The sequence below is a fragment of the Mastigoproctus giganteus genome, chromosome 7 (genome assembly GCF_048544385.1).
Source record: "Mastigoproctus giganteus isolate SK-2022 chromosome 7, ASM4854438v1, whole genome shotgun sequence".
In the NCBI taxonomy this organism is placed as follows: Eukaryota; Metazoa; Arthropoda; class Arachnida; order Uropygi; family Thelyphonidae; genus Mastigoproctus; species Mastigoproctus giganteus.
The window spans coordinates 19,350,201-19,370,247 of NC_143581.1; the positions used below are offsets into that span (position 1 = coordinate 19,350,201).

At 36.5% G+C, this 20,047-nt stretch overlaps 1 protein-coding gene across 1 annotated transcript in view; it reads right to left on the reverse strand.

Annotated features, from left to right (window-relative positions):
* The window catches only part of Glg1 (Golgi apparatus protein 1), a 187,943-nt gene that overhangs the window by 9,632 nt on the left and 158,264 nt on the right, over window positions 1-20,047 (reverse strand). Inside the window, exons 19-20 of the mRNA XM_090378712.1 lie at window positions 11,961-12,098; window positions 1,783-1,875 (exon numbers count right to left, since the gene is read on the reverse strand). Of these exons, the coding sequence (XP_090234838.1) occupies window positions 1,783-1,875; window positions 11,961-12,098 (231 nt within the window). The remainder of the gene's footprint in view (window positions 1-1,782; window positions 1,876-11,960; window positions 12,099-20,047) is intronic.

Genomic DNA, 20,047 nt, shown 5'->3' on the forward strand with positions numbered 1-20,047 from the left:
TTAATTTCCTTTTTATTTAATTTTTAATTTCATTTTATTATTTTTATTTATTTATTAATTATTATTATTTATTTATTTATTTAATTTTTGTTTTTATCATTGTTTTGTTCGGATTTTTTTTTTTTTTTTTTTTTTTTTTGGCTGGTGCAGCATAAGCCATAGGCTTTCTTGCACCATACGGCCGTTACTAATACTAATACTAATATTAGGCTATCAAATTATGTTGTAAAGAATGGAAAAATCTGCTTGCTTTTAAATTGTTATTCAAACAAGTTTTTAAAACTAATATCATATGGCATTTTCCTACACACTGTATTTGAAAAGGAAAGGTTTTAAACAAAAATTTGTGGCCATGTCACAAGTTTCTACAGATTAGAATGATAAATAAAGAGCCCTCAATATTACTTAAATTATTTTTTTTATTCAGTATTTTATTTTTACAGAGATCATAGTTTTATTGTTCAAGGGGAAAACCATTGTGAAGAAATATCTAAAGGGTAATTGGAAAAGTCACTACCTATTTTTAATATGCTGTTGTGGGAATACAAAACATATTAAATATTTATTTAAATTATGTTTATTAGAGAATTTGAACATGATTTTGGCTTACATAAGCTGAAACTGGAGAAATTCATAGCAATTCAGACCAAAAACTGATGAAATCAAATTAAGTAATACATAATAGATGCAGGGGGAGGGAAGTAACAAATTAATTTTTTAAACTGTTATTTTCATTTTTTTAAACTATTCTATTATTTTTAATCAAACAAAAACTTCAAAATTTCACGAAGAACCTCATTCCCACTACTAAAAAAAACTGACTACAAACTTCCCACTACTGCTCATGCATGTTTGGGCAACTCACAAAGCTATCAACTCAAAAAGCGATAATGACAATGATATCTGTGGTTGATAGCACGTGTAGTTGAAAACTTCTGTCAGATAAAAACATAAATATGGTGGTATCAGATGCCTTTAAAAAGTTCAAAGCGGAGTGTGTGCATGATACGGAGGATGCTCAGTATCATGCACACATATCAAAGGATGGAATTCACCAAAATCAGGCTTGAACAGACTGAAGAGACTAGTAAGAAATTGTAAAAAACATAATTTGGTCACATGAAACCATGTTTTAAGACAAATAACAGATACAATAGTCATTGCTGTGAATAAACAGTGGAGAAATGCAAAAGCAATTTCAGATAGCGAGTTGGGGGATTATGCAGGGCAGAATTTTTGGCTCATACATTTCACAAAGATACCTCACTACAGTATTCCTGTGTGAAACTCTCCTAAAAGTAACTGGCCACCTGTGAAAGTTGGAATGTAGTGGGTTGTTCACTTAAAAGTAATGGCTAGATTGAGCAAGGCTGTTGACAATGCAGATGCCTAGTGAGGTTTAAGGGGAAACTGGATCACTCCTATCATACTCTTTATGGACATTTCGTTTTTGGCTGTGTTGAAAAAGGGAATTCCCTTTGCGCTACACAGTTATGCTTAGCTTTCTTTCCCCCCCCCCTTTTTTTTGTTACTATTGCCATTATGAATATAACAGGAATGATAGCTAAAAGGAAGTTCAACAGAATAATATATAAATTTTATATACTGCTTTAAAATATATCAGGAAAAAGAATTTACTAGTGATCTCACCAGAAGAAATCTCAGAGAATCTACTGGAATAAAATCATTACAATCTGATAGTTTTTTTAAAAAAATAGTCAAGTCTTCTCAACACACACCATATAGCATAGGCATAAAAAGAAAAATGCACATTTCACTTACATTTGAGCAATCTGGGTTATCTAATTCTTTCTTTTGAAACTTTATTTTTAAACATTCTTCAATACGTGTCTCTTCAAAACACTTCTGTTTTATCTAGAATATTAAAAATTTAATTACTATTAGTAAAAGTGGAAAACACTTCCTGATAGATTTATTCAAATTAAGTTAAAAAAAGTCTAAAATACAAGAGTGTGAATGGATAAAAACAATCATCACAGTAGGTTTCAAATAAATATTTTTAAATGCAAATTTGTTTATATGCACATTTTTTTAAGTGGAACTTAATGTCCATATAAACATGGTTTTTATATTTGTTAATATTATAAACTAAAATCAATACCTGTTCTATAAACAGAGGGGAAAACAAAATCAACATTACAGATTCAATTTCTATTTAATTAAAATTCAATAGAGAAACTGAACTTCTGTTGGCATACAAAGGTATTATATGATAAAATATTTGCTTCTTTATTAATTTCAATGCAAAAACCTTTTTCCTCCTTTAAATATTTTGAACCAAAAACATACTTTTCAGGTGATACATTCACTTTGAATCATTAAGCAAAATTTATTATAATATTAACAAATGAAGCAAAGCTAATGATAAACAGAGCAGAGAAGAATCTAAATATATTCTGTTTTGACAACCTAAATAGTTTGCCACAACAATAGCAAAATAACAATGAACCAGTATTATTATGGACAACATTGGACAACACAAAAAAGCATGAAATGAACAGGCTGTGATATCCAAGGTGACTAATATTTTTAGTTTTTAAAATATGACTGCTCATAATGGAAGATATGCCTCCCAGCTGATCAGGAATAATTTTACAGAATTCTGTTATGTAACTCAAATTCTGTAACTAAAAATGAGAATACTTATTTGTTTTTAAAGTTATAAAGGTTGATTTGTGTTTTATTAGAGGAAATGCAAATTTCCTGATAGGAAACCATGCTTTCTGCATGCCCCCCATATTTGTTCATCGGGTTAATAAATAAAACAAATCATTTGAGATGTAAACAAAGCTCACAAGAATTCTTAAGGAGTCCAACAAAACAGTATAGAAAAGATCAGTGACATACTCTAAAAAAAAAAAAAAAAAAAAAAAAAAAACAACACGAACTGTATATTATCATTGATGCTGTAAACACAAGGTCATCAACATTATGAAGTTTCAGAAAATGATGAATTCATTGATAATTATTGGAAGGTCTGAAAGTACAAATAATACAACCTAACCTACAATAAATACAAGCATGACAGAATGAGGTAGATATTGGTTCCCTCCTAGTAGTCCAAAGCACTCATTAATTTAATCCTCTTTCTAGAGTACATACACTGCTTGCCTACTTTATTAGAACTATGAACTAATAGTATATTGAACTGCCACTGGAATGAATTGCTAATCCAAAAGACATGGCATGGAGTCAAGGTGTTGAAAACTGACAAGGAATACAAAACCATTTGTGCAAAAAAAAAAAAAAAAAAAACCACTATCCTTGAATGACTTGAGAAAAGGACTGTGCTGATGAACATGCCTTCCCAGTCTATCTCAGAGATGCTCAATGGAGATTAAGTTGCATTGCCAATTTAAAAGTACCATTGCTCATACATTGCTGGGTTTACCAATCTTCAATGATGTTCAGGTATGCTCTGGCATTCGTGATGTCCTCCAGTATAAGCAGGGGAACGAGCATATGAGATGAAACACATGCCCACACCATTAAATCTCCTTTGGAAGCCTGTATTGTCAGTACACAACAGGATAGTTCCAGTACTTTGTGGGTTTTCTTCCACATGACACCTGGTGAATTCTTCCTCTATATTCTAGACACCAATTAATTAAAAAAAATAAGTAGAAATTCACAGAATTAAAAAAAAATCATTTCAATGTAGTTTTGCCCCCCCTCCCTTTTGCCAGAAAGATGGAGAAAATTATGCTATAGTGTGAGATGTAAGTAGTAAATCAAGCAAAAAACAGATTCTCAGTGCAAATCTGGTACTAAGCATATAGATAAGATGGAGAATGGATGACAGGTGGGCAAAAATATTCAAGAATTGCAGACCTATAGCCAAATAAAGTATGGGAAAATCAAGGAGAGATGTCTTAAACCCAATAAACAGAATTCTTAATGGGAAAAGAAGACAAAACTGAAAGTAGAAACAGATAGTCATGTATCAGTAATGAGCAAATTTATGATGAACTGATTTTTTTTTTTTTTTTTTCGCAAAATGCTTTTAGCTTCCTCACTGTGGGAAATACACTGGGCTGCCAAAATTTAAGGACCAGTCAGTTGTAGCTTCTCATAGGAGTGGCCTGGATATGGGAAAAGCATACTAAAGGAACCTCGTGAGGTACAGAAATGATGAAGGAAACAACGACACAATGGAAACAAAACGGTATAGAAGGACTTTATTCAAAAATGGCAACATAGAACTGGCTGCCAAAGATGGAACAAAGGAAAGAGGTGGTCCTCAGTAGGAGATATGACCACCCCTAATGTCGATGCAGGCTTTGCACCGCCTGTCCACACTTAGAACAATGTTGATAAATTCTTGCAGTAACATCATCCATTCCTCTGTCAGCGGCATCTTCAGCTGGCGAACACTTTCAGGTGGGTGTGGACATGCCGCTAGGCATCTCCCCAGAGCGTCCCATATGTGTTTGATGGGATTTAGATCGGCGGAAACGGGCAGGCCAATCTATACAAACAATGTCCTCACTTCCAAAAGCATATCAACAGCTGCAGTGCGATGGGGTGTGGCATTATCATCCATAAGCACGAACTTGGGGCCAATGGCACCTCGGAACAGACGGACATGGGAAAGGATTACCTCAGTACAGTAGCGTGCACCGGTTACATTACCGCCTTCCAGTATCTGGAGTTTTGTACATCCATCCAAGATAACACCTCCCCAAACGAGAACACCTTGACCGCCATATCAATCCCTTTCAGTGATGTTTGCGGGGTGATAATGTGTGCCAACTTCTAGCCAGATTAGCTGCTGAGACTGAATCTACTCTCATCAGTAAAGAGTACCTTGAGTAAAGATTTTGTGGTTGTAACCTTTAGAAATAGCGTTGGGCCTTCAACCACGGTCCTTAAATTTCACCTGGCCATGGTGCTATGGTTAGCATGCTCATCTCCAAACAAATTATTGAAACTGTCAGTTGTACTAGTTATGGTTGCTGTAATACAGAGAGGAATTAGTGATATGAAACAATTAGCGTAATAAGCATAAATATTCACTATAATTTAGCAAATGTCTTTTCATGTATCTTGGATAACTGTTATGAACAATTCATTTTTATAACTGCTTAAAGTTTTAATAACTAGGGGTGGGTTTATCATGAGAAATGTTTGTTAAGAAACAGTCACTCTTTAATTTCAGTCAGTCACTCTAGTTTTTGTCATTAATTTGAAACCACCATTTAAAACAGCCAGTCAGTGGCATTCACTTCTTTCATAGAATAACTTATACTCAGAGCAGAAACATTTGTATGAACAGCAAAATTAGACAACTGCTTTTATAAAATGCCCACTGGTTGGTAATGTAAATTATTGCAGATCAGAGTAGCTTCGAAGAGTAACATGCAGTTTCCAAACACTAACATGAGAATACAGCATGCCAAAAAGAGTACTATTTTCTGACTAATGGTCAGCTTAAATCCATCACAGCGTTGTGGAACTGAGTGTATTAAATGTTTTACTGCTGAATTCTTATAGTATTGTGTATTAGAGTTGAGTGATAAAGAAAAAAAAAAACATAAGTAATCAGTATGAAGCAATCATTATTTAATGATTGCTTCATACTGATTAAATACATTGTTAAACACCTGTACTTAATTACTATAAGTAATTAAGTACAGGTGTTTAACAATGGAAATACTGAATACCCCATGTACCCATTTGCATTATACAAGGAGAGCCATACTTATGCTTACCTATCAAAAATCAAAATATTGCTGTAACTTTGTTTTTAAAGGTAAAAGCATTATTTTATTTATTTATTATTATTATTTTTTTTTTAGTTTAGCATAATTCAATGGGATTTTAATTAGTTTCACCCCTTTTGCAATTGAATCACCATGGCCCAGAAACTGACCGCTGAAGAAAGAGCTAAAACAGCTTCACAGGAAAGTTTATGATCAACAGTAAAGGAATGAAACAGGAAGAGTTCAACCATGAATCCATGGTCAATTAAAAACTAACATCAAAAACTCATGACATATAATTCTGTCCATGGCAAACCACCCCTGCAAAAACACCAGAAAATTTGGATCATATGTGTGGCAGATGTTTACAATGAATTTACAGAAGTCTATCATACAAGGAGAAAAAGTGAGTCAAGAGAACACAGGACCATTTGGGAAATTTTAATGAAACACCTGCATTGGAACTATACAAATCCCATTATGTGCAGAGTTGTATACTGAAAACTGTGCCAGCAGAATGAAGTTTCCCAATGGTTTGAAGAGAGACTGTTTGTTAAAACACATTATCTGGTCAGATGAGGAAGTGTTTTATGTTGTGGTTTTGTGAACAGATGTAAGAGCCATTACTGGTCAGAAAGATCAAAAAGATGAAATGCTGGCAAAATAAAAATAAAATAAGTGTTATTTTATAAATATTATAAATATTTAAGGTATGCCCTCGTGGGTAGCACAGTTAGCATAAGCACTGTCCTCCCCACACTGGGCAGAAAAGACCAGAGTTTGAATCTTGTCAAGACATGAGGAATTTTTATGAATCTTTTTCATGTGGCTGAGTTGGTCTCATGCAAGGATAGCATGGTTTTTACCTCCCGCAAACTCAGTTTTTTGTCCAGTAAATCGACCAGAGAACATTCACAACTTAGACATATTGTTCAAGCTGTATTACGGCTTAAGTTACTAATGCACCTAAAACCCTACAACCCACAAGGTAATAATCGAACTGTGCTTTGAATTTAGCCAGACATTGCTGCTTCTGCCTCATTGGACAGGAACTTATTCCAATGTTCAACCTGCTGCCCACAAGTTAACTTCATGATATCAGGTCTTTTATTTCCTCAGATTTTACATTTGTGCCCCATGGTTCTTGTCTTACCTATGGGGGAGAACAGGTCTTCCTCAAACTTTACTCAACCTCTTCAGCACTTTATACACCTCAATCAGATCTCCCCTTAACTGTTTAGTTGTAAAACTTTCTAGTATACAACTTCTAAGCTATATACTTCATATGTGCATCGATTTGCATTCATCAGTAATCTGGTCATTACCCTTCTTTGAACTCTTCTAGTTTTTCTTTTTTTAGATGTGGTCTCCAAACCTGAATGCTATATTCCAAATGTGGTCTAACCATTGTCTTGTATAGAGGGATAATGATGTCCTTCTCCCTACTAGCAAAGATCCTATAAATCATGGACCACCACATTTTCCTAACCACTTGTTTACACTGCATGGCAAATTTCATGTCATGTTGAATCATAACATCTGTCTTTTTAATTTTGAACAAAATTTCAACTCCTTTTCTTCTACCTCAGCATTTCCCAAACTGGGGTCTGCGGACCCCTGGGGGTCCACAATATGTTCAGAAGGTATCAAGTAATGTGTGTTTAACAGCAAATTAATGATAAATAAAGTTTTATATATATATATATATATATATATATACACACACACACAGGGTGATTCACTACCAGTGCGACAAACTTGCAGGAGGTGTAGGGGACACAAAGACGAATCGGAATCACATAGCATTGCAGGGTCTGAAATGCCTTCGTCGTGCGGTAGAGGACGTTGAACGGGAGGTCGCGTGAACAGCGATCCCGCTGAAAGTCAGCATTTGTGAACCGTTTCTATTGAAGAAACCAAGTAGCAAAAGTCCTCCGGGGTGGATAATCCGCAGGCTCCAATGACTGGACGCGTTGCAGATGGTATTAACTCATTTGGTTTGTTGACAGTATCCTCCATACAGTGGATTGGGAAATACCCAATCGTTGGCCTATCGCTCGAGTACTCTTACTCGGATTGCCTTCTGCAAGATGTAGGACATTCTCCTCATTGTCTGGCGTCCTCGTCGTTCGCTCTCAATTCATGGTACCTCTCGTGAAACAACCAGTCTCACGTAACCTTCTGTGCACACGTGCGAAAATCGTATGATGAGCACACCTGTGCGGGAAACGTTCCTGGTACCAGCGCAGAGCGGCGCGCCCGTTACAGGCCACAGCTCCATATGCGAGGTGCATGTCAGCAGTTCAACGTTTGAATACTCGTCCATTCTACTGCCTCGGGAACCGGTTCGCAAATGCTGACTTCCAGCGGGATCGCTGTTCACGCGACCTCCCGTTCAACGTCCTCTACTGCATGATGAAGGCACTTCGGACCCTGCAATGCTATGTGATTCCGATTCGTCTTTATGCCCCCTACACCTCCTGCAAGTTTGTCGCACTGGTAGTGAATCACCCTGTATATTGTGTTCTCATTGAAATTATTTTAATGATATCTAGTCAAGTTTACAGTTTATTAGCATTTTTATTGTTATTTTCATTATTTAACATCATATTATTTTTAATACCATTTCATTTATATTATGTTTATAGGCCTCCCAGGCTAAAGCCAGTCTACATTTGCTAACTTAGTAGCCTGATCCATATACACCTAATTGCCTACCAGATTAATAACATTTAATTAAATAAAATTAACCAATATATATATATATATATGGGGGGGGGTCCACAGACATGTTTTGATTTTTGAAGGGGTCCGTAAATCTCAGTAGTTTGGGAACCACTGTTCTAGCTTATATGTGATTCCAGGATTTGTTCCCCAAATGAATAACCTTACATTTAGAAGCATTATACTTTGACTCATATATACAACTAATTCAAGTCTTAGATGCATCACAGCCTGGCTTGAAATGTTAACTGTCCTTCCCACCTTCACCTTTGCCAGGATGAAGTTAACCATTAGCAATGATCCAAGTTTGGGCGAAGTATGTTAATCTCTGTGTACCACACTAACCTCAAATTGTGATCTATAATGAAAGTTATAAATTAAGATTCTTTTCATTAAAATTAGTATGAGGACAAGTACCCCCTGCAGGTATCTCCACTTTGACATAGTGGTGGGGCTTGTGTGGCCAAATGATCCTGTGAGCTAAAACAGCGGTAGTCTTAACTACCAGTAGGGACTCCCATGCCAGACAGGTTACAGGTGGTGACTCAGACTAAGAGGAATACCCTGGTCCTACAGGATGGATTGGGTGTGCGACCAACAACTCCACCCCAGAAAACAAACACATTGTTACAAAACCTCAAGGAAATAAGCTGGACTGTCTCAAATGGAATTCGACCCAAGCATGCAAAGGATTAAAGAGATTTTTGTAACTATGTGGAATGTCCAAAATTTGTACCAACCAGGAACAAGCAGGAAATTAGAGAAAGAATTGAAGAGATATAACTTAAGTGTAGCAGCGTTACAAGAGATAAAATGGGGAAACTTAGAAATTATAGACCTGTGAGACTACACCCTATTAAATAAATAAAGGAAGCAAAGACAACATTTTGGTGAGGGACTTTATGATTAAGAAGGATATTAAACCACAAATGATGAGTTACAGTGTAATTAATAGATTTGATAATAGAGAGCTATTAATTGCTTGATAATTCCTATATTCTATTATATTATGAAAACAACAGGAATTACTTTTATTTTTGATATAGGATGCTTCTTTTCCAACCAACTCTCCTAGTCCAACCTGCTAACAATTCTTTGTGAAGGCGATATAAAATTTACAAAAAATGTGAACCATCTTCCCTGTCAGAACAGTAGTGTTCAGACCCCTCGGTCTCAATATTGAGCACTCAACCCAACTTCTGCCTTCAAACACCAAACCTCTGCCAGCAAAGAACATTATGTAGATTGACATTTAAATTAAAATTTAAAGGTCTAAAAAGCTTAATAAATATGGAGCGATTATTCTCTTCGTTCCTGTAGATTGACATTAAAATTAAGGGGTCTAAAAGCTTAATGAATATGGGGTGATTGCTCTCTTCATTCCTTGCTGTTTTCCTTTTTGGCAGAGGTTTGGTGTTTGAAGACAGAAGTTGGGTTGGGCGCTCAATATTGAGACCGAGGGGTCTAAACACTACTGTTCTGACAGTGGGGAAGATGTTTCACATTTTTTGTAAAATTTATATCGCCTTCACAAAGAATTGTTAGTGGGTTGGACTAGGAGAGCTGGTTGGAAAAGAAACATCCTATATCAAAAATAAAGGTAATTCCTCTTGTTTTCATAGTGTAATTAATGAAAGAATATGTACACTAAGGCTTAGAGGGATCTTTTTAACACATTAATTATCAGTGGACATGCTCTGATGGAAGATGCAGAGAACACTAGATGAGGCCCCAAGACACAATATTAAACTCATCCTTGGAGATTAATGCAAAAGCAGGGAGAGAGAGGAAGTACACATAACAACTATAGGAATAAACAGCTTACATGAAACCAGTAATGAAAATGGGGAAAGGCTTGAGCATTAGTAGCACAAATTTCCCACATAAGAATATCCACAAAGAAACTTGGATATCACCTGATGGTGTGACATGTAATCAGATAGATCACATCCTCATTAATACTCGTCATGCTATGGATGTAATAGACGTGGAGTTACAGAGGAGGCAGATTGTGACTCAGACCATTTTTTGGTACAGTGCAGTCTGCAAATTAGGCTCTCAAAGGTATATAGACGAAAAGGAGGGGGTAACAAAGAAAAGATATCAACAAACTTAGAATGAAAGTCGAGGAACAACTAGAGAAACACCAACCACAGGATAGTGAGCCCATCAATAAAAAGCAGGAAGATATTAAGGAAGCACTGAGTGTAGCAGCAGAAGAGGCACTTGGAGAGGAACAAGAGATTCTGGAAGAACAAAACCAAGTCAGGCAGAAAATGTTACAGAGGAACTAGGTCGTCTAATATGCCATTCGTATGCAATTCAGCCTGGAGTACATAGGTTGAAGGAAAGGGGGAAGCAAACTGATATAACCAAACTAATTTCCTTGATTTTTTTTGATAATTATCAGTATTTCGAAACATTATTATTAAAATAAATGACCATGGATTTGTGGTTGAAAAAAGGAACTTTAAAACGAGGAGCAAGTACTTCTAGTATTGCAATCGTGGTCATTGAAAACGAACACAATATTGTCACACTTCAAAGTGAGGCTCAAAAAGCACAGCCTTTTTTTTCTCCAAAAATCTTAAGTGAAAAAAGAGGAACCAACGAAAATTATGATGACAGTTATTTGCATTTTGGCTTTACATGTGTTGGAAATAATGTGCTCCCGATGCGCAGTGGTATGTAATAAAATATTAGAAAATAGTTCTTTGGCTCCCGTTAAACTTGTGTTTTGTAAGTGTTCTGTAAATATATTGTGAGATGAAAAGTGTTCAGTTACTAAAAAAAGTTTGGGAAACGCTGCACTAGAATAATCAAAAATACTGGGGGGGGGGGAAGAGAGAGGCGGTTGGTTTTTCTTGGTTCACATTATTTTGTGGTGCACTATTTCCTGTGGAAAGTCAATTCATGTGGTTTATTGCATATCATGTCTGTATAAGTCCATATTCATGGGTAATCTTCATGCTGTGTCAGAGTGTGTAAAGGCAAATAAATCAGTAATTACTAAATAAAGGTCTAATTTTCTTACTTATGTTGCTGGATTTGACCAAATGATTATGAGAAATTGATCTGATTTGAGAAAAACGACTTGATTATGTTGATACTGTAGTAAACTTCAAATGACAGTCCAGAGCAAAGACCTATTCTTTCTTGATTTGCTTTACTTTCAATTTAAAAACACAGATTAATGAAGCTGTTGTTATAAAAATCAATGTCTTTCTGATAGGAAATTACCATACACAAAACTTGTGTACAGCTTGCTTTCATAAAGTAGCACCAAATCCCTGAAAACAATCTTAATTACAAATCAGCTATGAGCGAAATGGAATTTTCAAAAAATCAAAAAGGAAATTTTTCATATTGAGAAAAAAAAAAAAAAAAGGTGCTGTGGCAGCCATTCAACATGAGGTGTAACCGAAAGATGAATTTATATTCTAGCGAAGGTGCAATACTACATTTACATATTACAACACAAAGTATAAAATACATAAAATGAAGTTATCTTACCACATTAGAACATGCCCGAACTAACTGTGGATCCAGCTGATAATCCTGTGCAGATTCCCTCATGATATGCACAACTTCAGTTTCACAGTGGTTTGACAGACGATTTTTTCTATACTCTTGTTTTAGACATGCTATAACCTACAAAAATATATATTTATTTACATTACAAAGGCCAATACTAATATTAAAAATGATGATATTAACAAACCTCAAGAAATATAGACGTTGATAAATAAAGGTATATTTATGGAGAGGAAGAATGATGTCTGCAACTGAAAAAAACTAACTCCAGCTAACAATTTTTACCTCCACTAGGGTATCAGCTGCTTGCACTCAATTTTTATGTATAGATTTCAAAAATTATTCTTAAAATTTCACATTACATCACAATTTCTAGATATACAGGTTTTTATGTTTACACATAATATGCATACTTTATTGTAACTTAGGGAAGATATGACATTGATCTGTTATATTACCTACAAATAATGTTTGCATTAGTGTTCATAGATGGCAATAATGTTGGAGAAGGTTAACACGCTCTCTCTCTCTCTCTCTCTCTCTCTCTCTCTCTCTCTCTCTCTCTCTCTCTCTCTCTCTCTCTCTCTCTCATTGTAATGGAAAGATAGCTGTAGCGTGAGTAGGTGTAGTTTGTTTGCACACTGTTTCTTCTGTGTTTTTCTTAACATCATATTGTTAGAATGTTTAAGCAGAAGAAAGGTAGTGTTTGAAGCACCCTTACAATTTCTGCTACGTGGGCGAATGGTTTACAACAGAGGTTCCCAAACTGTCTCAGTTCACAGTGCCCTTAGGCCAAAATAAATACCTAACAGTTCCGTTTATTAAGTAGTTAGGTCCAAACAACTTAGTAGCCATTTGAAAAAATAATACACAAATTGAAAGAAAGAAAGAATTATATTTTTATTTCATTCTTAAATAATCACAATTACTTAGTAATGGGATGTGTGTGCCTGTTGGGTACTGCCACCTCCATTTCCTATTCCACACTGATTTTTGCTTGGTACTTGTTTTTTTTCACAGCAACTGCTGAAAACCCAGCTTCACAAAGATATGAAGTCACAAATGGAATTAGGATTCACTAAGCTTTAGCACTTAGCAGTGGAAATTCATCTTTTGTTGATATCAAAAACTCAGTTAGTTCCATGCTGCCAAATTTTGGTTTTAAAGTCTCGTCACAAGACAGCTCAATACGATTTTCTTCTTCTGCAGAGGTAAATTCAGAAGGGGCCTTAGCCTTGAATGAGTCTTGGATATATGCAAACTTCTCCATATCTTCTGAAAAGTATTTTTCAAACCAGCCACTGAGCTGTGTTAGGTGCTCCTCAAAAACATATTTAAGTTCGTGGGTCAAATAAACATCACTGGATGTAACAAACTGCTGCAACAGGGGTAAACAGTCTTTGCAACCATTTTCATTTAATTTTATTCTCCATAATAGTAACTTTTTTCTGAAGGCTGAAATCTCCTCTGCGAGTTTCAGAATGTGTGTGTTGTTCCCTTGCAGCAAGAGATTCAACCCATTCAGTTTTTTGAAGATTGCACAGGTATACTAATTTTGACAAAACATCATTATCCAATGTAATCCCATCCCTAGGCAGAGAGGGGGAAGAGATGGGCCTCTGTCTCATCCCCCTGCCCCCCTTCTGCCCCTGGTGGGGCTTGCTCCACTGACACTCCTGGGATTGCCTTCTCTTTCGTTCCCATACTTCTACCTGTTCCCCCCAATCTTCAGTCTCCCCCCACTCTACCTTTACCGACAGTGAATGTCCCACCTGCAAGCTGCTAAACTTCAATGTGAAAAATTAACCTAACCTTCATTTAAAACCTATCTCGGCCTTATCTAAACCTCTAGTGTTTACCCCATTATTATTTTTTTATTATTTTTTTTAAACATAGGCCCTAGCCACTGAAATCTCAGGAAATTAGGTGGCAGGGCTTCCCAGAGTAAATAAAAGTAATACTGGTATACTTGGTCTGCCTCCACGGGGCCAAGTGTGGGCAATGTTGGGCCTCAGTAGGGGTACAGCGGCTAAATGACCAGATGAACAATGGTGCACGACAGTACACATGTACAATATCCATACACTTTTAAATCTCTGGCCTCAACAGTTCTGTTTCACATGGCAATGTATACTACATGGAGATGGGGGAAACCCCTGGTGTAGTTTGACACAAATACACTTTACACTTATCCAAGGAGTTTCAATGTTCCTACCTGTTATCACCTATGAAACGGTGCATGGTTCACCCACTCGGCCACAGTAAGAAATAGGAATAAATTAGAATCGATACAAAGGACAATATTTCCCACTATTACCACAGTAAGCACACCTGCACAATAGTTGCTGGCTGAAGTTCTCCCACTTTACATGGAAGTAGCCAAAAGAAACTTGTATTATAAACTTAAAAACGGTATACCCACAGAATTTCTGGGGATAGCTCTTGATACAGCCAACACCTTTACGCTGAAAGAAAAAGAATAGTCAAAAAGTTCCATGAGCTATACAAACAAAGTGGGAGCAGAAAACCAGAGGTCTGGTTGCCAAAACGTTTCTGCCACAGGTTGCAATGATTAGCCCAAAGCCACCTGAACTTTTTACATTTATATTGACAGATCACAGCTCCCTAAAGGCAAAACTAACTTCCTTAGGGCTAATTGATGACCGAAACTGCACCTGTGGCGAGAGTGAAAACTGGGCACACATTCTATATGAATGTATAATTTATGACATCCCCAGAACACAGCTAATAGCAGAGATTGGCCCCCACTTCACAGGGTAGAAGAACATTTGTTCATCATAGAAGAGGAAAATTATAAAACTTTTACAACCTTCACACAGAAAGTATTCGAAATGTGCAGAACCATCCAAAGGATGTCAATTCAGCCCGCCAGCAATTAAACAATAAATAATCAATAGTTAAAATTGCCCATGTCTCCCACCACACCCAGACGATGACTTAAAAACTGTCAGGCTAGCAGTATTCTGTGCCCTGACAGAAACCTGACACGATAAAACCAAATTGGCCTGGGTATGCCCCCCAAAAATACCCTGCCATGTGTGAGAGAGAGAGAGAGAGAGAGAGAGAGAGAGAGAGAGAGAGAGAGAGAGAGAGAGAGAGAGAGATGTACAGGCAGCCCGGGAAGCAGATTAGCTGGAAAAATCAGTAAGCTAGTAGCAAGGGGATGCAATGTAGAATGAAAGAAGAATGAATGAGGGGAATGAATGAATAGGCTAGGCACCAAGTGAAAGAGTGAATTAGGAATTATGGTAAAAGGGAATAAATTTCAGTTTTGGTGAAAGAAAGAGTGACCCAGCATGAGGGAAAGAGAGAGTGAATGAGTATTATGGTGAATGTAATTGGCTGAAAGAATACATGTGATGTGTTAGGGTAACTAGGAATAGGAGCATGTATGCTTGCATGTATACCCATGCTAGAAGTATAGTAAATAAATTTGATGAATTTGAAGTGTTGGTCAAGACATCAAAGGCGGATATTGTTGGGATAGCAGAAACGTGGTGTCACACAGATATAAGGAACACAGAACTAGAATTTGGGGAGTACAATGTGTACAGAAAGGATAGAAAGGGAGGAGGTGTTATGCTGTTAATTAAGAAAAACATAAAATCAACAGAAGTGTACCCAGTTGATATAGATGAACAGTGCACTGTTGAGTCAGTTTGGTGTGACATAAGCACTGCGAAAGCAAAAATAAGAGTAGGAGTGTGTTATAGGCCTAATGACTAGAATGAGTACAATGAACAATTATACAGAGAAATAAGAGTGGGCCAGTAAATAAGAATGTCTTCTTATAATGGGGGATTTTAACTTCCCAGATATTGACTGGAACTTGTGGGTTGGTCACTCATACACTAGTCAGACTTTTGTGGATTTATTGGATGATTGTTTTCTGCAGCAGCATGTTCGAGAGGCAACCAGAGAGAGTAATACTCTTGATCTGGTTATCAGCAGTGATCATTTGTGTATTAAGAATTTGCAGATAAAGGAACCACTAGGTGGGAGTAATCACAGTGTACTGATGTGGGATTTACTTAAAGATATAATTACCGTCAGGGGTAAAGGAAAGGCTTTTTGCTTCCGTAAAGGTGAGTACAATGGTCTCAGACAGTTTTTAAAATTCTGTACAATGGGATCAACTGACAATGTTACCAACAGTAAATTCTAAGTGGAAGGCATTCAAGGAATTAATCGTGGTAGCTACTAAAAGTTTCATACTTATTAAGAAATATTGTTCAAGGTTTAGGCCTAAATGGTTATCTAATGAACTAATGAGACTTGTAACAGGGAAGAAAAATGCATGGGATGCATATAAATTATCAAGCGACTCAGAAGCCTATGGCAGATATAAGCTAGTCTGTAATCAGGTCACAAAGGAAGTCAGGCAGGCGAAGGCCGATTACGAGAAATCCTTAGCAAAAGATGCTAAGAAAAACAGCAAGGATTTCTTTACTTATATAAACTCTAAAAGGAAGGGGATGAATCTGATTGGTCCACTTGACATCGATGGTTCGTCTGTTGATGATCCTGCTCAGATAGCAAACAAACTGAATGAGTATTTTGCATCTACATTCACACATGAGGAATTATTAAGGTTTGAAAATGGCAGAAGGTTATCAAATTGTAGCAGGATACTTAATGATTTTGTAATAACTGAGAGCAAAGTGGAGGAGAAATTGTTGAAGTTAAACATAAGAAAAGCACCTGGGGTGGATGGGATCTATCCAGTTATATTAAAGGAGGTGGCAAAGCAACTAAGCAAATCCTTAGCCGTAATCATGAGAGCATCCTTGGACTCAGGGGAGGTTCCCACGGACTGGAGATGTGCAAATGTATCCCCAATTCACAAAGGGGGATCCAAGGGTGACATGAGTAATTACAGACCAGTTAGTTTAACTTCTGTTCCGGGTAAAATAATGGAGTCACTGGTTAAAGATGCATTGCAGAATCATCTAGACAAGACTGCAGCAATAATTCAGACGCAGAATGGGTTTGTTAAGGGAAAGTCTTTTCTGAAAAATTTGATAGGATATTATGATGTGGTTACAAAGGAACTGGATGCAAAAAAATAATTTTGATATCATATATTTGGATTTCAGGAAAGCTTTTGACACTGCTGCGCATGAAAGACTATTGTACAAATTGGAGCAGAATGGTATTAAGGGTAAGTTGCTCCAATGGATAAAAGGATGGTTAAGTGCGAGAAGACAGAGGGTGGTAATCAATGGGTGCTGCTCTTCATGGACTAATGTTATTATTAGAGTCCCACAGGGTTCGGTGTTGGGTCCACTGTTGTTTTGTATATTTATCAATGATATTGATGAAGGTATATCAGACTCAATGTCGAAGTTTGCAGATGATACAAAGGTTGGCAGGGTTGTTAATGACAGTAATGGCAATGTGCTACTGCAACAGGATCTAGATAATTTGGGAAGATGGGCTAAGAAGTGGCAACTGAAGTTTAACCTTGACAAATGCAAAGTACTGCATATGGGTAGAAGTAACCCCAGAGAAACGTACCAACTGTGTGGTACTACACTTATGGTGGTAGAAAATGAAAAAGACCTGGGAGTAATTGTGCAGGCAGATATGAAGTTTTCTGAGCAATGCAGACAGGTTGCTAGGGCAGGTCATAGGGTTTTGTCAATGATATATAGGAATTTTGCTAGCAGGGAAAATGTGATTATCCCTCTGTATAAGGCAATGGTCAGGCCACACCTTGAGTACTGCATACAGGTCTGGAGGCCTCATTTTAGGAAGGATGTAGATTTACTTGAGCGTGTACAGAGAAGGGCAACAAGATTGGTGAGGGGAATGAAGGGATCCTCTTACCAAGAGAGGCTTAAGTTCTGCAAATTGCAGTGGCTGGAGACTAGGCACCTGCGCGGTGATCTGATTGAGGTGTATAAGGCCTTGAATGGGTTGAGCATACTGAATTCTGATGGGATCCTTCCACTTGTTCAGATTACAAACCTAATGGGGCATAAATTCAAATTAAGAAAAGACAGATGTAGAATAGATGTGCGAAAATTTGCCTTCGTTGTGGAAGTTGATAGGTTGAATAAATTTAAGGAGGAACTGGACAGGCATTTGGAGGGAATGGTGTGATTTTTTTTTTTTTTGGCTGATGCTGCATGATGATACACATGCTTTCTTGCATCACATGCCACTACTACTACTATAACTTACATTACTTTATATATACTAACAAACATTTACTAACAACACAAACACTATCACTGCATTCTCCCCTGGCCTGCAAAAAACTTGCGGCTAGGCCTGCACCACAACTGAAGAATAACAGTAAGTTGAGGTGCCCAGAGAGTGCAGCGCAGAAAGTAAGAGTCAAATAAATGAAATGAAAGCCAGAAGAATGAATGAGAGTGTAAATGTGTGAGAAAAAGAACACAAACAAAACCATAAATGTTACAGTCAAGTATACACTAACCCTAGTTTTAATCTTTTATATTCTTACTTATTTAACTTAATTATTATGCATTAGTATTTAAATTTACATTACACACCATTGCATCACACCCAGAGAAAAAAGATAAATGAGCAAGTGGGAAAAAAAAAATGAATGATTTAGTTTGTGATTTAAACTTATTTTAAATAGCAAGTAGGACTGCTGGATTCTAGGTCATAACAGTAAAGTTACCTGAAGAAGAAATTAAAATTACCGTATATTGAAAACATCCAGAGTTTAAAATATTTCATTATGGAAGACCCTATGTGTTACTGTAAATATATTAGTGGTCTTCTGAAGAAACTGGGTATCAACTGCAATCCTAATGAATGGTGCATATTTAATGATGCCTCAAATTAAGCTTAAAAGCAGTTTTGCTACACGATGGAATTCTGATCATTCCCCCTGCTACATGATGTTGGCTCAAGAGAAACATATGAAAAATGTATGTCCAAATCCTGAGTGCAATTAAGTATCATGACTGCATAGGATGACAGTGGTGATCTTAAACTAAGTGGATTACTCAATCATCTACAGTCGGGTTTCTCAAATTACTGATATTTTTCATATTGTATAGTGAAAGGAAGACAGGCTTTTGCTGCACCAGACAATATAAAAAAAAAAACGAATAAAAAATTATTTTAAATAATAATAAAATAAAAAGAATAACAATAGTAATCAACATTAATAACAAAAAAAATAAATAAAACAATAATAAATAATAACAACAAAAATTAAAAGGAATATACAAACAATTAAAAGAAGATATAAAGCATAAAAGAAAATACACTAATTATGTGCTTCTCTCTTCACAGGGTAGCTATATCCAGTTCATCTTTGAATTCCTTTAAACTGTCAGCCTCAACTATCTGCAGAAGCAACTTGTTCCAGTAATTACTCACTGACTAAAATCCAGTTTAAACCTTTCCCTCCATAATTTGAATTTATGGCCCCAGTTCTAGAATCCTTTAAACAGTTAAAATTTCACCTTCATTAATTTTACTACCCCCTCTCAGGCACCTGGTTGTTAAACTCTGTAGTCATCTGCAGTGGTATCATGACTTTCCCATCTCCATAGGTTATTGTTCGATAAATCACCAATAGGACACCATGGGCTTACTTGGCCACCTGTTTACACTATGCAGAGAACTTCATACCCACTTTTATCATAAGTCCCAGATCCCTTCCTTCATCTACTGTTTTTAACTTACACCCACTAAGTGTATAAGTTATTTTGGGGTTGCTAATTCCCAAGTGTAAGACCTTGCATTTTGCTGCATTTAAAATAGTTTCTACTTTACTGGCCATCCTTGAAGTGTTGATGCCATTCTGAAGGGAAGATGCTTGGCACTAATCATTAACTACTCTCTCAATATTTACAGGCAACTCCTGTAAAACACGGTACTTCTACGACACGGTTTGAGAATCGCTGGGAATATCTCGCGTAACACGGTATTTTTGAGCTTTTGTGATGGGAAACCCTGCTATTATGTTAGATGTAATTTTCAATGTTTCCATTCCTTTTTGTGAATCCCTGCTGTTGACTTGCTAGTCGTTATCACCTTCGTGATATTTTTCTAAA